The following is a 17,674-nucleotide window of genomic DNA, read 5'->3' on the forward strand; positions in this document are numbered from 1 at the left end:
GCACTCACCGACAGTGTAGTTCGCTTGATTGCTAAAGAGATGCTGCCCTTTAGTGTCGTCGAAAAGCCGGCTAATCTCCCCCAACACAGTCTAATACTGGTGAGTGGTGTTCAATTTACAGATAAAATATTTATATAATCTGCTCATTTCGGTTCATTTTACCGACCGACAACCGCCGCTTGTTATCCGATTTTTATCCGTTAATATTATAAGATTATAGTATTAAATTGTCATTAAGTAAAAAATTAAATTGACACGTGTCTGTGATCCGTTAAAAATAAAAATCATGGGTTTATTTTAACGAGCAAACGAAACATGCAGAACAGATCAACAACAGAAGTTACAGAACCTGGATTCACATAAAATTTACACACCTGCAGCATTTCTGATAGTGACAACAGAAAAAAACAATAAAATAATATAAATAAAAAACATAAGATAGGCCTACAATAAATATATTTAATTAACAAATTATGATGACAAATAGAAGACACTGAATCAATTTGAAGCTTTGAAAAAAAAAAACGGCGTTTTTTTCATCAAATAAAAATAGCAGACCTTAATACACAGCTTGGATTGTATATATATATATATATATATATATATATATATATATATATATAAAACCATTTTTCAAAAGTTTTTTGCATATGGCTTGAGGCTTTTTGTTTGTTTGTTTACAAAGGTCCTAACAGGCAGTTTTGCCTGTTATGGAATGCATTTTGAGCCTTGCATATGGAATGCATTTTTTGAAGTGCAATTTTTTTTTACGTGCATTTTGTTTTATGTGCATTATTATGCCATTATTATTATTCTAAATGAAAATGGTCTCAGATCGACAATATTATCATTTATCGCGATAATTTCTTGGACAATTTATCGTCCAGCAAAATTTGTTATCGTGACAGGCCTATATGTATATATGTATGTATTTGTGTGTATGTATGTGTGTGTGTGTGTGTGTGTGTGTGTGTCTTTTGTCAACGACTTAAAAGAAGAGTGCTCAGCCTGCAACTTTCTCAGCCTGCAACATTTACCATTCATTTGTCAACATTTTCCCAAGTCTTTATAGATGATCAGTGTTCACAAACATTTGGCCATGAAGTGGAATGTCATTTATTACCAGTGTGCACGGTTTTCACCACCATTCTCCTGTACTGTCCAGCAGCCTGGTCTTTTACGACCGACAGTACCAGCTGCCGAAATGGCCACAGAGCTGATAGACTTTACTAGAGGGACTTTGAGATGCCGGTGTTCATTTAAACCAGTCATCGATGGAAATCTCAATCAAGTTGAAACTCTGCTGACAATTTCTTATCACAGTGATCCATCCTCATTCCCAATAATCCACAGTCCTTTCTGATGTCCGGTTTAGCTCCTGCTATCATCTCCTATCAATTCCGCTTTAAATCTTCCTTTTCTTTAATTCCAAAACCCACTGAGCCGGCTTTTATTTATTCCACACTCCCCGTTGTTCATCTTTGTTCTAATTTTTCTTTTTCTTTTTTTCACATGTAATATGTGGCTTTTCTTTCGTTCCTATCGATCGGCAAATGTGTTTTTGTTTTCCTTTGGTCGCTATTGATTCACACAGACTTTTAATGCCAGAGGGAGAGTAGTCACTGAAATAGGATAATCAGCTTTTATTATGTGTTCAGCTCAGCAGGAACACAGACTGGAGCAAGACACTTTTACACCGCCAGATGGACGGCATGCATATATATATATATGTACCCGACCGGATGAATAGCGTGTACGCTACGATTGAAGCGAGACTGTGTTCCAGGGTGATAAATGAGCGTAGACATGGCTTTCGGATGAGCGTAGGGTGATGATTTCTAGACCGTGTTTGATGTGTTGTAGTAATGGAGTTTTTTTTTTCCCGTGGTGGTGGGGGGGATATGGCACTGGATGGCTGAATATGGTGGATTTTTGTTTCAGAGGTACAGGCAGAATTACTTAAGAGGTGCCTGATGGAGTGGATAGAAGGAATAAAAGGAAATGGAGCCATTAGTAGTAACATCAAAGGCTCTTTCAGAGGAAGAAAGAGGAGGATATTGTGGGCGAGTGAGCCGCAGACGTACGTACACCTAAACAGCCCTGAAAAGCACTTCATCTTTTTTTTTTTTTCCCCTAAGCAGCCCATATTACATGTGCTCAGATGCCGCTACCGCTGTCAAGACTCTGATTTCACGTCTATATTTATTTATTCCCTGCTAATGAGGTCTGAATAGCAAACACTCCGTCCTTTCGCTGTGGACGGAGACGCGGCGTGATTAAACTGATCCTCACCATCACTCAAAGTTGCGATACGAGCTTCAGGGCAGCCGCAAACCAAATTAAGCTGTCGAGACTGACGATTCTGTTGCCTGGCATCCCACAGCACAACACACCACAGCACACTGGCAAGCTTTTTTATTTTTATTTTTTTTAATTTTAATTTGCTATGTATATTTTTGAAATATTTAGAAAAATATATATATTTTTACCTTCATACGGTTTATTTCACTTCTGTGTCACTGGTGATGATGAAACCAGACTCTAGCACATCACATCAGCACACACCGGGTGGTCTCCCTAGAAAAATACTCGAAGATAAGTGTCGGTAATTTAAGCTTCTCTGAAAGATAAGGGTTATTAACGTTTAAAAAAAAACAAAACAAAAAAAACAAAATGTATCAGCACTTAGGAATAACATCTCACCTTCCCGCAGGTGAAACTTTAAAGGGATCAGGAGAGCAAACAGATACTCTGAATAATTGTTGACAAATCTAATCTAGTTAGAAAAATCATTATCTTTGTGATGTGGGTGTATACCCCTTTCGGTATAAATCAATCCAGGGCTACAGGGCCTCACCGGACAGGCAACCAGGTCTCTGTCAGATGTGCCATTTTAATCATTTCACACGTTTTTTTATTTTTTATTTGATTAAGCTAAAGTGGAGACTCGTGTGATCAATAACGTGAACGCTACACTGTTGACTTCACATCGCAGAATTTATTTATTGGCATTTTTGAGATTATTTTAATTGATTACTATAGTTTTATAGTTTAGTTTTAAGGATGGTAAACCTGTATTACAAAAATGCATTGTTTATGATTGATTATGTATTCATATTAAATTTTGTCAAAGGTTTTTGGATCAGATGGTTCTATTTCAGGAAGGCTCTATTTCTTACACGTACATTACTGCACAGTCAACTCTCTTCTCATAACTGGGGTTAGAGTGCAGAATCAGCCATGATATAGCGCCCGTGGAGCAGATAGTGTTAAGGGCCTTGCTCAAGGGCCCAACAATGGCAACCTGGTGGAGGCAGGGCTTAAATTGACAACTTTGCAAACAGAAACTCGGTACCGATCAAGGCAGACGTTCTTATCCAGAGCGAATTAAATATTTTATCTCGTTATACATCTGAGCAGTTGAGTGTTAAGGCCCTTGCTCAAGGGCCCACCTGGGGCAACTTGGTGGTGGTGAGGTTTGAACCTGGGACCTTCTGGACCATAGCCCAGTGCCTTACCCACTGAGCTACCTTCAACTCTTAAAACTGACCCTGCAAAAGAATGTTATAATGCTGCGACAAAATAAAGCCGTCTTCTCCTCGTATATATGTTCTGAGAATCTAATTTAGTCTGAATCAAGAAGTCTGCTTTGTGAATTGAATCCTAACCAGACTATTGTTCCACCCCTTATATCATTAATCATGGTATGAGCTTACCAACTCTTCCCGACTTTAACAAGGAATACCTTACATCTCAGTTTTCCTTTTTTATTTAATTTAATTTTTTTTGTTTGTTTTAATCCAGCGGGACCGATTTGCAAGTATTCGCATCCCAGGCAGTAAGAAAGAGAGAACACAGCTTGCCCACATGACCAAGCAGTCTTCCTATGACTGGTCCAACTCGTCCGAGGTTGAGGACCTGTCCTCCAGGATCACTTCAGAGAAGGAGATTCTTGCTCTCTTCGAGAAAATGATGGTAAGTGTAACAAATCGACAAGTCATTTTAAGTTTCTATATTAAGAATGTCATACTTGTCACATACTGTTTATTTACTTAGTGGCCAAAAATCACAGGCAAAGTGCATGAGGATCACTGATGTCACTTCAGTGTGAGGACTTAATTAAGTTTATTAGATTGATAGATACTTTATTGATCCTGAAGGAAATTCCAGAATTTATTCTAGTTCTAATTTATATTAAGTTTGTTATACATAACTAAGGAGAATATATGACAGAAAGCCTACTCTATCCACCCAGAAGGGTACTGCTTTATTAACTACCTGTATTCTTTTGATTTAAAGAGCCTTTTCGGAGACCTGGGTATAAGAAGGGAATGTGTACACCTTTGGCAGTCTAGCTCATGGTGCATTTCACACACTTAGTCACACCTTGGGGTAAAGTCAGTCTGCCTGCTAGCAGTGATAAACCTTAAGAATCTAGAGGAAACCCACGAGACTATGAAGAAAACATGATCGGTAACCCAAACTCTGTATCAAACCTGGAGCCATGGAGCTGTGAGGCAATGAAGCAACTGCTGCACCACCAAGCACAACCAAAACCATTAGGCATCCAGTAGTGCAAGTGAAATCTGGTGTCGATCGTAGATCCTAATGACTGATGTAATGAAGGCCAAGCAAGACATAACACTCCACATGTTCACTTCCACATGGCTGAATATAATATTTTTCTTTAAAAGTGGTGTAAATGTTGATTAGGGCGTCTAGCACATTTGGGTTTGTACACTATTGGAAATTGATAGAATTAAAAACGTAATGCAAGCTGATGTCCAATTCCTTATCCTCACAAAATCCCTGGATTATCAGGGGGAAAAAAACTCCATAGATGTGATCTCCTGGTCATTCACGGCATTCAGGTTGTCAGCTGACTTCATTTTATTGCCGCATACAGTTGCTGAGTCTAGACCTGAGCAACTGAAGCAACCCCAGATCATAACACATGGCCTCCAGGGGCTTGTACAGTGGGCACTAAGCATGATGGGTGCATCGCTTTTATGCCATTCCCTTTTTACCCTGACATGCCCATCACTCTGGAATAGGCTCAATCTGGTCGCATCAGATCACATGACCTTTTTCCATCGCTCCAGATCTTCATGCTTCATTGCAATGTTTAGTCGCAATCCTGTGAGTTTTAGTCACACTGTGTGCGTGTGGAAATGCTCTTACTTTTACCATTAAACACAGCTCTGATTTCTACTGTCGATCTTATTATTTTTTTTCCGAACCATGTCAAGTCTCACCAAACGTTTGAGTGACTTCTGATTCTGATCATATTCTGAACGTTTTTCCTCTGGTTGCATTTCTTCTACAAAGTTCACAGTTAAGCACAATCCTTCTAGGTTTTACTAACACTGTTTATTTCTTAACCTAATTTCAGTATCTGTAATGCTTTCTTTGCTTGATGCAGCCCAATAATCTTAATCTTAATCTTTTTTCTTTTTTTTTTTTTTTGCCCAGGCAATGTATATATACATATATGTATGTGCAAGGAGGACCAGCCTTACAGAATTAGAATACAGACTAGCGTTACAACTTTTTCACTACTTGTCTTCATTATACAAGCAACAGCGAATGTTCAGTTTGCCCATTGTGACACTTATTTTTTTTCTTGCTGTTAGTATCCACTGTGCCTTGGGTTGGTACGGGGCCATGAATCGTTTACCAGCCTGCAGCAGTCCTTTTCTTCTCCTCTGCAGCAAATGGCCACAAGAGCAGTAGGTTCCTCGAGGGCTGGTCGAAAAAAGATGGCTTTAAAAAAAAGAGGTAGTAAAATAAAACTAGAAACAAGCTTTCTAGACAACTCTTACACCTCAGAAATTTTCTGTGGCGCAGAAAGTTCGCTATATGAAAGTAAGCATCCATGAGATCGATCGTAGTGAACCAATCCCCCGGGCCTATTGCATTTAGCGGCTGCCACAGTTTAAGAATTTTGAACTTATACATTCTTCAAAGCGTGTTCAGTGTTCTCAGATCCAAAACAGGACGCAGTCCTCTCCCTCTTTTCGGAACGACAAAATAACAGCTGTACCAACCTGAGTTCCTTTCCGAAGGAGGAACCACTTGAATCGCCCATTTGCTCAGAAGAGAATTTATCTCCTCCCGTAGCACAGCTGCGGCATTGTCCGACACCATGATGTTGACTACGGGAGAGAAGCGCGGTGGCTTTTTAGCGAAACTGTAGTCGGTATCCCATAGCGACTGTGTTTTGCTCCCATGTCGAGACTGCGCATGCGCGCCACTCGAAAAAGTAAGAAGCCACCTGACTCACATTGAGCACCAAAAGGGGTCTGCTGCCCCCTGCAGCCTCATAAATGGCACTGGGCATTTTTGTTTTGCAACATTGTAAACAGGAAAACTCTTTATTGGTTTGAAGTCCCTGTAAGTAAGCTGTAAGTCCCTGAGAAATTTTAAGACGCCCCAACTGGGGTTTATAACTTGAAAAGATACACTTGTATGTGAGGAGAGTGGGGAGATGATTGTGCTTGGGAGACTGTGTTAGGGAAGTGGCGTTTGGGACTGATTCCCTGAACATAACATAGCGGCCTCTTGGGCAGCTTTGAAAGAGGAGAAACAGTGTCTCCCTGCTGCCAGATCTCCTCTCCCTTTAAAATCTGAGCTAGGAGAAGTGAGGATTTTTCCCCCTAGTCGCTGAATTCTTTCGGAGGCCCGGTGGGTGGGGGTCCATGCCTCAGGCAGAGTCTCGTGGGCTTTGCCCGGGAGGTGGTTGTTTTACTGAGCGAGAGCCTGAGCCAGCTGACGGCGGTGGTCTTTTATGAGGGGGCCCAGAGTGGTCATTTTTCAAGCCTGTTTGCGCTTCACCTCTCGTTGCGGAATGATGTCTCGCAACGCCTCCGCCTGTTTTCTCTTAAGGTCAAACTCTGCCTTAATTGCATCGAGTGACTGGCCAAACAAACCTTTAGCAGACAGCGGTTCATCCAAGTAGATGGCCCTGTCTCTATCTGGGATCTCTGAGAGCGTAAATCATAAATGACTGTGCTACCATTGCGCTTGCCACCCCCCTGCCGAGGGAGCTGCACAACGAAACGTGCACAAAATGTAGTCTGTCCCGGTCGTAACCTAACTTGTTAAGCAGCACTCTCTTGAGGCACCAGTGGCACGAGCTTTGCCAAACACATTGCCTGATACGTTTGAAGCAGCGTAACAGAATTGAGCGCACGAGCAGTGCTAATTGAGCGCTGTAAATCTTCTCTAGCTGGGTAGAGGAAAATCTACAGTTTTTGGACTGAAGGACAGTAGGGCCAGACGCTCCATGATTATGCGAGGGTACCAAATAAGTGGCCAAAGATAGCTCCATTGGCGGTGGGCTAACCAGTCCTGCTTTCTCAGCTCTGTCCAATTACAAATACTGTCCGTAACTGGGCACTGATATGCAGGTCGGCAGCGGCTTGCTCCATGACGACGTTAACTCACCGATAAAGTCAAGAAACATGGGCAAGCAGTTTTTAACGGTTTTCGGTTCAGGAGGGAGAAAAAATCCCGCGAACCTTGACGGTTTCTGAGCCGGCTGTGGGTAGGGCCACCTTTTCTCTAGCTTCTCAATGTCGTCCCGAGCGGCTAACAGTAGCAGCGGAACTCTGAGCAGATGGGAAAATTTCATGCTTGTTCTCCGACAAGCCGTGCATTTCCAGACCGATGTCGAGCGTAAGAACTGAGAGTCAACCGTGGTGACGAAGGCTTATAGGTACAGTACAGGCAAGGCTACAGGTTTGACTGCCTTTGCAGCGTGAATATAGGTGACTGCAGTCATGACTAGTGTCCACTGTATCATAAAGCCTCTGGAGACTCTGTTATAATCTGGGGTTGCGTCAGTTGCTCAGGTCTAGACTCAGCAATGTTATGCGGCAATAAAATGAAGTCAGCTGACGACCTTAATGTACCGAATGACCAGGGGATCACATCTATGGTGTTTTTCTTCCCTGATGGTATGGGGGAGACTCCAATTATGAAAGCGTGTCCATGAACTGGCCATCAACAATTGGTGTGTTGTAATTGAAGCTAAATGTGACTAAATGATTTTTTTTTTGACGAGGCAAGCATCAATGTTTTAAACATTGGTGAATTAACTTTTTCACCAATGTAAAAAGTGGAAATGTAAGTAAACAAGAAATATGGAGTTTTCTGCTCTTGTATCACTTTGGCCTTTATGAATTAAATGCTGACTTTGCTTTAAAAGTAAATGTAATTCCCAACTAAATCGCTTCCCTTATTTGTTTCAGTCATTCCACAGTAAAATGCAATCATTGCCCAATCACAGCCCTAAGCCATTTGCTGATTAAAACTGTTAAACAGAGTATGGAAGAAAGACCTGAAAGAGTCATTTTCCATGAGGCATTACCCTCCATAAAAAGGAAGGCTCGATTCCTATTGCATTGTCATCAACCATTTCAAAATTTCGACCAAAATGTGCTAAAAGTGGTTTATGATTCATAATACCTACAGCACCAACGCATTAGGACCTTATCAAGTGTCATCGGGTTTTTCATATTTGGAAATTATGGCACACAACCCCGGTGAGCGTGAGGGCATTTAGCACAGTTGTAGTTAAGGATGGCACATAACAGAGCCCAGTTTTTACAGGTCACCGATCCGGAGGATAAGTGTCCACGCCACGCGGCCCTGCAAGCGAGAGTTTCGATTAAAAATCACGGGGGCCGGGCCAGAGAAGGCAATTAGTGCCTTTCCCATGCACCCTTCATCTTCCTTCGTGCCACACTGACCCAAGGCTTCAACATGAACGTTCACAGCTGTCCAGCCTCAAGCCTGTGCCATATCTTAATTTACTTTCCTTGTCCATATCATAAAATGGAAATAAATAATTAGGATGCAAAGACAGAAATCCAGTTAGGAGAGTCAAAAAAATATTTATAAGAGTCCTTATTTTAGTTCCTTCATTAATGCTGTGTTATTAAAGTAAATATTGTTGATTGTAATATGCTGTGCATTTCTATTTAGGTGAGTGGAATAATAACTGCAGCACTAGATAGTTGGTGAAAACCGTCCTGTAAGCTTCATGTAACACAAATTTAAACCTTGAATAAAAGTGTATGGGTAGTCCTCCAACTTATGAACATTCGAGTTTGCGAATTTCAACAGATACGAACGGACCGTGGTTCTACTTCTGGTTAAATTATGGAAGTAGCTCATGTGTATTGTTAGAAAAATTCGGAAAATCTTTCACAAAACGAAGAAGAGTTCACAGTCCAATACAGTGGAAAACAGCTCAAAATTAGCAACTAAATGGCGATTTTAGTTCCTACTAAAGGCGCAGAGACAACACACCTGTATTCCAGGTGTGAGATTAGTTTCCTTAGGAGCGATTAAGTTTTTTGGCCACATGATGGGTGTGTGCGAAAATGGGACAGAGATTTAGTCAAGTGGATTGGTATGCTTAACATTGTATATCTGTAAGGCGTATAAGACTCAGACTTGAGAACAAATTAGACTTGCGCACGTGCTCCCAGAACAGAACTCGTTCGTAAGTCGGGGACTACCTGTTAAATTTAATCTTGTTTCAATCAATCAATTTATTAATTTGGCACAGGTCAGGACACTGTTTTTCTTCTGATGAAAAAATCCTGTTTTTTTTTCCCAGTTATCTTTAGCTGTTTATATTAACGTTAGGTTTTCAAGGTCATCAGTAAACCTCAGGCCAAGTTGCTTTTATGAAATGAGCAACATGCAATTTTTTTTGTCGTGTCTTTAAATGATTTTTCTTTATTTGTTTGTTTCATCAAGTTAGATTTTTTGGTCTTGCTATCAACAGGTTTATGGTTTTGATCGCTGCTTTAGCGCTAGCACTTGCATCATATTCTTTCTTTCTTTTTTTTATTCCCTCCTTGTGCTTTTATTGTTTTCATCTCCCCTTTTATCACGTTGCCTCTTGGCAGGTGTTGGAGCCGCATCTTATGGAGGAATGTAGGCGAGCAAAAAAAAAAAAAAAAGTGTTTTGAGTGGTTAGACATTTACATCAGAGATAGAAAAATCTGTATATTTAATTAACGCCACTGACTGCAGTACCAGTGCACACAGGGCCGGCAATTAGTGGGCGTTTTTGTGTGTCCTGCCGTTGCTCACGTTCATTTCACAGACTTTAGTTAATATACAGTTTTTTAATGCTAAACATTTACTAGGCTATAAAACGGCTTTTAGCGTGCTTTAAAGTATAGCTCGTTCCAAAAGGCCTCTATACATAGGGGGAAATTAAAATTTTTTAGCGAAAAAAATTAATTTTAATTACAAAACATTCCCTTACATGATTGATTGCCATCTCTTTGTAGATCACACACAAACACACACAAACACACACGCAGTCATCTCTCCCACTCATGATGCACTCATGATAACCTGCGATTTCTGAGGTTATGCATGTACTGTAATTGTACTTTAAATGCATTCCTTTAAATGATTTTTGTGCTTTATGGCATCCTGGTTCACCATCAGCTTCCTATTATCAAAGACCATCTAGAAATGAAAAACAAAAGAAATATTTATTCATGAGCCAAGTACAGTATGTAACATTCTGGAAGACATTTTGTTAAAATGTTTTTGTTTTTGCCTGTGTATCCTATCTTTTTTGCGACACCCTGTACTTTGCGTTTACCCTTTTCTCCACGCTCGTCTCTGTGCTTTTCCAGGAGGATATGAACTTGAATGAAGATAAGAGAGCTCCACTGCGAGAGAAGGACCTGAGCAAAAAGAAAGAGATGGTCCTTCAGTATATTGTTACAGCGGCGAAAACTGTAAGTCTTTCACAAAACATGCAGTTGCAAAGTGTTTGAGTTATTAAAACAAGGGATGCACGTTTTTTAAAATAGTGATGTTTAAATTTATAATTTGGATTATTGCTGATGTCAGTACCGATGTTTGCTTATTTTTTGTTATTAATTGCTTATTAATCTCTTATTAATTTGTGCCTTTGAAACAAAGAAATCGTTATGAAAAAAATAAGTGAACTGTTTTGTGTTTAGGTCGTCAATATTTGTTTTTAATTAGACAAATCTATAAAACAATCTTTAATATAACCTTATTTTTTCAAGACACATTTTATTTGTAAACAATATTCTGTTCATTTTTCAGTACTTATTATTTAGAATTCAGTACTTACAACTTAGCCCAACAAAAGTCTTGATTGTGATACGTAAAAATTAAATGCAATTTAAAATAAAATAACCATTTTTTTTTTATAAAATGTTGATGAAACTGTATATCACACCTTGGTTATAAAGAGTCGGTATTAGAGTTATCATCCTAAACGAGTTTGGCGTTCTCCACTGAGGAAGCATACAAGATGACAGCAGTATGGAAAAATGAATTTTATTAGGAAAGCAGCTGTTACGTTTTTACTAAGTTTGCTGGAGAATACTGTATGAGTTCTTCTGGTAACTTTCACACACGCTTCTTTTTATTTTTATGCAAATCTCAGGAGCGTACATTAGGTTTCTAAAAACTGGTCTGTCTTATACTTTTAATTTTTTTCTTTAAAGCCATCTATATATATATATATATATATATAAGACTGTTGTTCTCTAAATTATTAAAGCTTCTCCGCTTTTTTAAATGTTGCTCGTGACAGTGTAACAGCCCGTTAATTCATGCTCGTGTAATGATGAAATGGACAAACTGGGCGATGCGCGTTCTTTTATTTACTGCATTGCCAGGTTATAGAGACTGCGCTCGTTTATTAAGTTAAAATTTATTAAACATTTTGCTCGTCTTGCAAAACATTCGGCCACCAAGTTACTCGCGATCCAAGGCTTCACTGTACCCATGGTCTTAAGGTATCTTACTAAAGAAAAGATTTCTTGTTTACTCTTAATTCTGGAGTGTTGAAAAAAAAATCTAATTATTCACGTTGTACCTTCATACCTAAAAGTAAAAGCTTTACGCTGTACCTTTAAATGTCTGTTCTCAGTTCTTTCCTAAGTACTTAATGGGTAAAATCACCGATCCTCCTGACCTGGTGCTTACATCATTGTACGTACGCGTTGTGCTGCTAATACGTGATTGGCTGGTTGGATAATAAAATGGACGTAAAGGTGGCCAGATGGTCCTAATAAAGTGTATATTCACACCCAGGACACCTTGTTTTTTTTTCCCTCGTCGATGGAAAGCACTCACAAATTACCTCTTATAAGCCAACATCATAAACAGCTTGCTATAAGTAAATAAAAACAGTAGGGCAATTAGAAAGTCTCAAGAATCTATTAATTCATCTAAGTAATGAGGAAGCTAGAAAATAAGAGTCTGCAGAGTCACCAGCTCGACCGTCTCAGCTTGAGTTTCTGGAACTGCAGATTTTATGAAAGTTTTATAAAACACAAACAAAAAGGGATGTTAATTCAGGACTCAAAAGTGTAGCCTGAAACAACCATTTGTTGCTGATCACATCAGTACGTGTTGAAAGATATTTGTGGATAGAGTTAACTTATCTAGTGATGGAAAGTACTTGACCGCTTGGATCTGTACTAATAATGATTATTCCGATCACATAACAGCAGAAATGATTTTGCGCTCATTATTTGGTTTAAAACAGTAATTTAAGTCTTGTATTTATTTACCTGTGTTTTCATTGGCATATAGCTGTAAGCGTTCAAGTACAGTGAAACCTTGGATTGTAAGTAGCTTGTAATAAATTGTGAGTGTTTTACAAGACAGGCCAATTTTTTTTAATAATTCAACCTAATAAACAAGCGAGGACTTGTCTTAAGTGCTAGAGTACTTACTCTAGTAGGTATGCGCTTTGTCTGCCGAGCGTCACCTGATGACAACTGAACCAATGGTGGTTCTCTCTTTTGCGCTGTGGGATTGTGGGTAATCTATAATTTTTGTTAATAATCTATAGTTTTGCAACAACAGCTTTTGTAAAGAAAAAAAAGTTTAAAAGGCTGTAGCAGTGCGGGAGATGAATCTGTTTAACGACAATGCAATGTCACATTTCTGCTAAATCCTTTAAAGGCGTCAAAAGCAAGTGTCATTAGAGAGTCTCTTCTGTCTTTCATCACTCGATCTTTTAAAAAGGTAAATTTAGTTATTTAGTTTTATTTTTACTTTATAATTTGGATTATTTATTTTTATATGAATATTTTTGGGTTGTGGAATGAATCATCTGAGTTTTCATTATTTCTTATGAGGAAATTCGCTTTAATATATGAGTGCTTTGTATTACAAGCATGGTTTTGGAACGAACAATCCAAGGTTTAACTGTTCAGTAAGCCAATAGGTAAGATTAGAAGGCATGTCCAAACTTTCGACTGGTAGTGTATGTCAACCGGACATTTAGAAATTAAAATGCGAGACAACTACAGCCAAAGTTTTCACAAAGAAAAAAAAGTTAAAAAAGATCGGTACGAAACGGTAAGTGCACTTCTGCACATCCACACAACTGCAAGTTTCATACTGTGTAACTATTTCTAATTTCTGTTGAGTGTTTCTTTGGCCCAGTTTTTTTCCCCCCTTAACTTCCTAATGTGTTTTTCTTTGTTTATTTATTGTTAACAGAAATTCAGTTTATGTTTGTTGGCTGAAAAACAAAAAAGAAATGGGACTGCAGAAGCCCCTTGGCTTGACTGGACCAAAAAGTTAACCTTTTACCTTGGTGCTTAATGTTTAAGGCCTAAAGATGTTGCACCACTAATTGCTCTTTTTATTGTTCTAGGGTAAAGCAGCAAAGCTCGTTGTGTGCCTTTGAAATTAGGTAGACTGCTCTTGCTCTTGGCAATTGGATATATTGTTTTGAGAAATTGTTGTGGCAGAGAGGGAAAAAATAAAAAATAAAATCGGGTCGCTCAGGACGCGGATTCTCTGTTCTTTAAAGCAAAAGCCGACTGATAAGCCCGCGTGCGTTTTTAATCTAGCATGTAAAAACAAATCTGCTGTTTTTACCGCACTCCGCTGAGCAGAAAATCTACATGCAGAGCATGAAGAGGTAGATGAATGGCATAAATTGCCGTATTTTTTTATTTATTTATTTATTTATTTTTTTTTCAACTAAAATGAATTTTCCAATTTAATGCCCTTGTCACCTTCTCATGTGTTCATCTGCAGAAGAGAGAGAGCGAGAGAGAGAGCGGAAACAAGAGAGGGAGAGTTTAATTATAGTGGCATGCCATTAACTCCTCTGTAAATTCAATTATTTTGGAGTCCCAGGAGATTTTTTTTTCCCTTCTTTTTTTTTTTTGCGATCGTTCAATCTGTTCGTGCTTTTAATAGTTTGTCAAACTTTATCTGGGTTTGTACTGCTTTAGGAGTGCGGGAAACTGGATAATCCTGATTGAAAAAAAAAAAAAAAAACGTTGTTGAATAATGAGCCTGAGAATTCTTAAATATTGTATGATAACCTTGGAGTTGTTTATTAGCATGAATGAATGCAGCCTGATGAAGGGAATAGTGAGAGATATAGAGCAAGTCATAATATTAGATCAGGAATATGACTTTTTTTTTATTTTATTAACTGAAACAATTAAGGAATGGAAGTAAACCATTTCCTTTTTTAATACACAAACCCACGGAGAGCTTAATCTATTGAATTTTTTTTTTTTTTAAAGTTCAAAGTTTGTATTAATTCTCAAACTTTGCTCATTTTAACTCGCTTGTTTTTTATTTTAAATAAAAATTCATTTTAAAGCGACTGCATTTAAGGGTGCACACTTTCATCATTCCCTATTTCCTTTCTTCAACATTCAGACCCGGCTGTTTACTCCAAGACCATGTTCACGGCGACTAATTGCCTCCCGATGAAATCCTTCCTACTTGCCCTGTCCAGAGTGGTAATTGAAACTATAGATTCTGGCATGGCTTTCTCTCCATGGTCATAAAGCTCACACTCGCCTTGCAATTACCATTTACGGAAAACTCCGGGCATAATTACCACAGCTTCACCTTGTAAGTGCTGTAGTCAGCACTTGATCATTTTTTCCATCTTCTTCTTCCTTGATGATGTATGTGAGCTTTCAGAAAGAGAAGAACATAAACACTTGTACACATGATGGAAAGAACACCATGTTTTCTTTTTAATGTAAATTTTTGCATGCAAGTAAACAAAATCGGTACACGCAGTCCTTCCCAATACCAGTTGGCATCATGCATAAGCAGTGACGAATGTTCAGGGGATACGATTCTGACGAACAGTTGACTCACGGTGTGCAGATAAGGGCATCTAATGAGCGAGTACACACCAGGCGCACAGAGTCACTCAGGCCCGACCCCAGGCTGAAACCGATCTGCTGATTAATCCATTAGTCAGCCTCGCTCGCCTCTACAGAAGAGAACATGCATGTTGATGGTCTGTTCCCTGACACTGAAACAGGAAAGTAATGAGACGTGTAGCGAGTTGTTCAACTGTAAACCTCATGAAGAAACAAATTACGACCTTCAATCTTTCTTTCTCCTATTTGAAGATGGTAATGAAATGGCTGGTCATTGAAATTAATGCTGTTCCAGGTTAGAATTTTTATGATATAATAACCAAGACGAAAATGTCACAGTTTGATCATCTCGTCTCAGTATTGAATGATTTTTTTTGTTTTTTTTAACAATCTTTGTAAAAAAAAAAAAAAAAAACAACAACCAGAGGAAGCAGATAAAACCGTTCTAATTGTGATACTTTCTTATGAAAAGTACATCTATCAGGATGTCTTTATTATCTGAGAAACAATTAAAGAAAATGTAGTCCGTAGGCCGTGTGCTTAGGCAGAAATCATTGTTTTGTTCTGTTCATGTACCGTACTGTAAAGTACATGTAATCTCTTGTACCTCTGTGTTGGAGTTCGACAAGCAAGAAACTAGGAATGGCAGCAAAGGTAAGGAGTAAAAAAAAATTAACTGGTTGATGGTGTTAGACAAATAGTTTTTCATTTGGATTTTTTTTTTTAAAGAAAGACAACAGTGAGATACTCCTCTTAACTGTGAAGATGAACAACTCTAAATAGGACTGATTCATGCAAAATGAATTGTTGCAAATTTTTTGACAGTTACCTGAGTCTTATATGTTTGTTTACAAAAAAAATAAATTTGGACGTTTCCTACTTTTTGTCCTTTTTTTATTTTGGATTGTTCGAAGTTTAGATTTAGATTTTTCTTGTAATGTTGCCTCATAGAAGAAGCGTTCCTCCCCCTTCACCATTCACGGGAGAGTAACAGCTCAGCAGTACTTCATTTACATAAACACTAAAATGGTGTGTTTGGAATAGGAGCGAAACAGTGAGATTAAGGTATGAAAAAATGCATTATCTGGCGGACATTCCAGCTGGAGCATCAACACACTTTTGGGGAGATCTGAGAGTGTTAAAGAAATGGTAAAATAGGGGACCTTTAAATTCTGCACTTTATGGGCCACAGTAATCACAAGTATTTTTTTTCCCATCAAACTGATGGTGCACAGTATAATGCACACAATTGTCTAGAACATCTTTGTATGTTGTAGTATTGCAGTTTTCCCTCACTAGAACTAAGAGGCCCGAAGATGTTCCAGCATGATGGTGCTCATATACACAAAGCAATCTCCAATTTAGATGTTCAAAAATTGAGTGTCCTGCACAGAGCCCAATTTTGAAAAGGCACTGCCTTGTATCCATCTGTTGAAAAAACAATTCCTTGGTTTCTAATTTTTTAAAATTGTTTGTCAATGATAAATGTTTATATAAAGAATATTATAACAAGGTCTTCATATAACGACTATACCACGAATAAGCCTGTGTGACCAACGCTACTCACGCACTCGTATATTTGTGGCTGAAAGAACACAAATCTACACGGAGTAGCAATTCAATATTAATGCCCCTGATTTTGGACTATGATGTTTTAATATTCAGGTGTCCACATACATTTTAGTCATATAGTTTGATTATATTAATTCATCAATGAAAATAAATCCCTTAAAAGTCTAGACAAAACTTTTAACTCTAAAAGTTCTAATACTCCGCTTTTAATGTGAAATACGAGGGACAAACTGAGACTCGCGATGAAATTTGTTGGGAACGAAAAAAAAGTGGTTTATTCAAACATTCGAGTGGTGTAAACGTTTTAAAGAAGGAAACGATTTTTTTTTTAAATAGCATTAAAAATATGAATAATGTTACTGGCATTTTATCGCATAATGGAGACTTCGCGGTGAAGGTCAGTTTTAAGACTGTTTTCCTTTTCGGCCCCAACGAAAGACTTTCTTCAAGGCAACCATTGATGGATGAATATTGATGAATTTTGTAAAAGCATAATTTTGGCCTTGAGAATAATTCGGTCTGAAAGGTTTCAGGCTTTGAGGCATAGATTTGAGGTTCTTTTCAAGTTAAAAAGAGCCACCACTGTGGTTTTGCATATCACCTAGTGTGTCTCTGAAGGAGCTCACACAGGAGAGAGAGAGAGATCCCCTTACACCATCATTTCACAATCTATTATTGTCAGATGGACATCCTCAAACAGGTCTTGGCTGCTTCAGTGCAATTAATTTCGCACCTTTTGTTCTGAACATAAATGTGTCGGCGCCGATGCTTCGTCGCACTTTAAAACAAAATTTCTTTTGACCTTGTAGGCAGAAACTCATTATGGTAGCTCTAAAGGGGGTTAGGTTTCTTCCTTTATGATTCACCAAGAAATAAGATCAATTTTCAGAAGAATCAAAGTACTTTGCTTAATATAACTTTCT

The 17,674-nt window shown here is 38.4% G+C and overlaps 1 protein-coding gene across 1 annotated transcript in view; it reads left to right on the forward strand.

Moving 5' to 3' along the window:
- diaph3 (diaphanous-related formin 3) overlaps positions 1-17,674 on the forward strand; it is a 373,414-nt gene that overhangs the window by 42,852 nt on the left and 312,888 nt on the right. The window contains exons 3-4 of the mRNA XM_053513323.1: positions 3,805-3,975; positions 10,671-10,775. Of these exons, the coding sequence (XP_053369298.1) occupies positions 3,805-3,975; positions 10,671-10,775 (276 nt within the window). The remainder of the gene's footprint in view (positions 1-3,804; positions 3,976-10,670; positions 10,776-17,674) is intronic.

This window comes from Clarias gariepinus, chromosome 15, assembly GCF_024256425.1.
Source record: "Clarias gariepinus isolate MV-2021 ecotype Netherlands chromosome 15, CGAR_prim_01v2, whole genome shotgun sequence".
In the NCBI taxonomy this organism is placed as follows: domain Eukaryota; kingdom Metazoa; phylum Chordata; class Actinopteri; order Siluriformes; family Clariidae; genus Clarias; species Clarias gariepinus.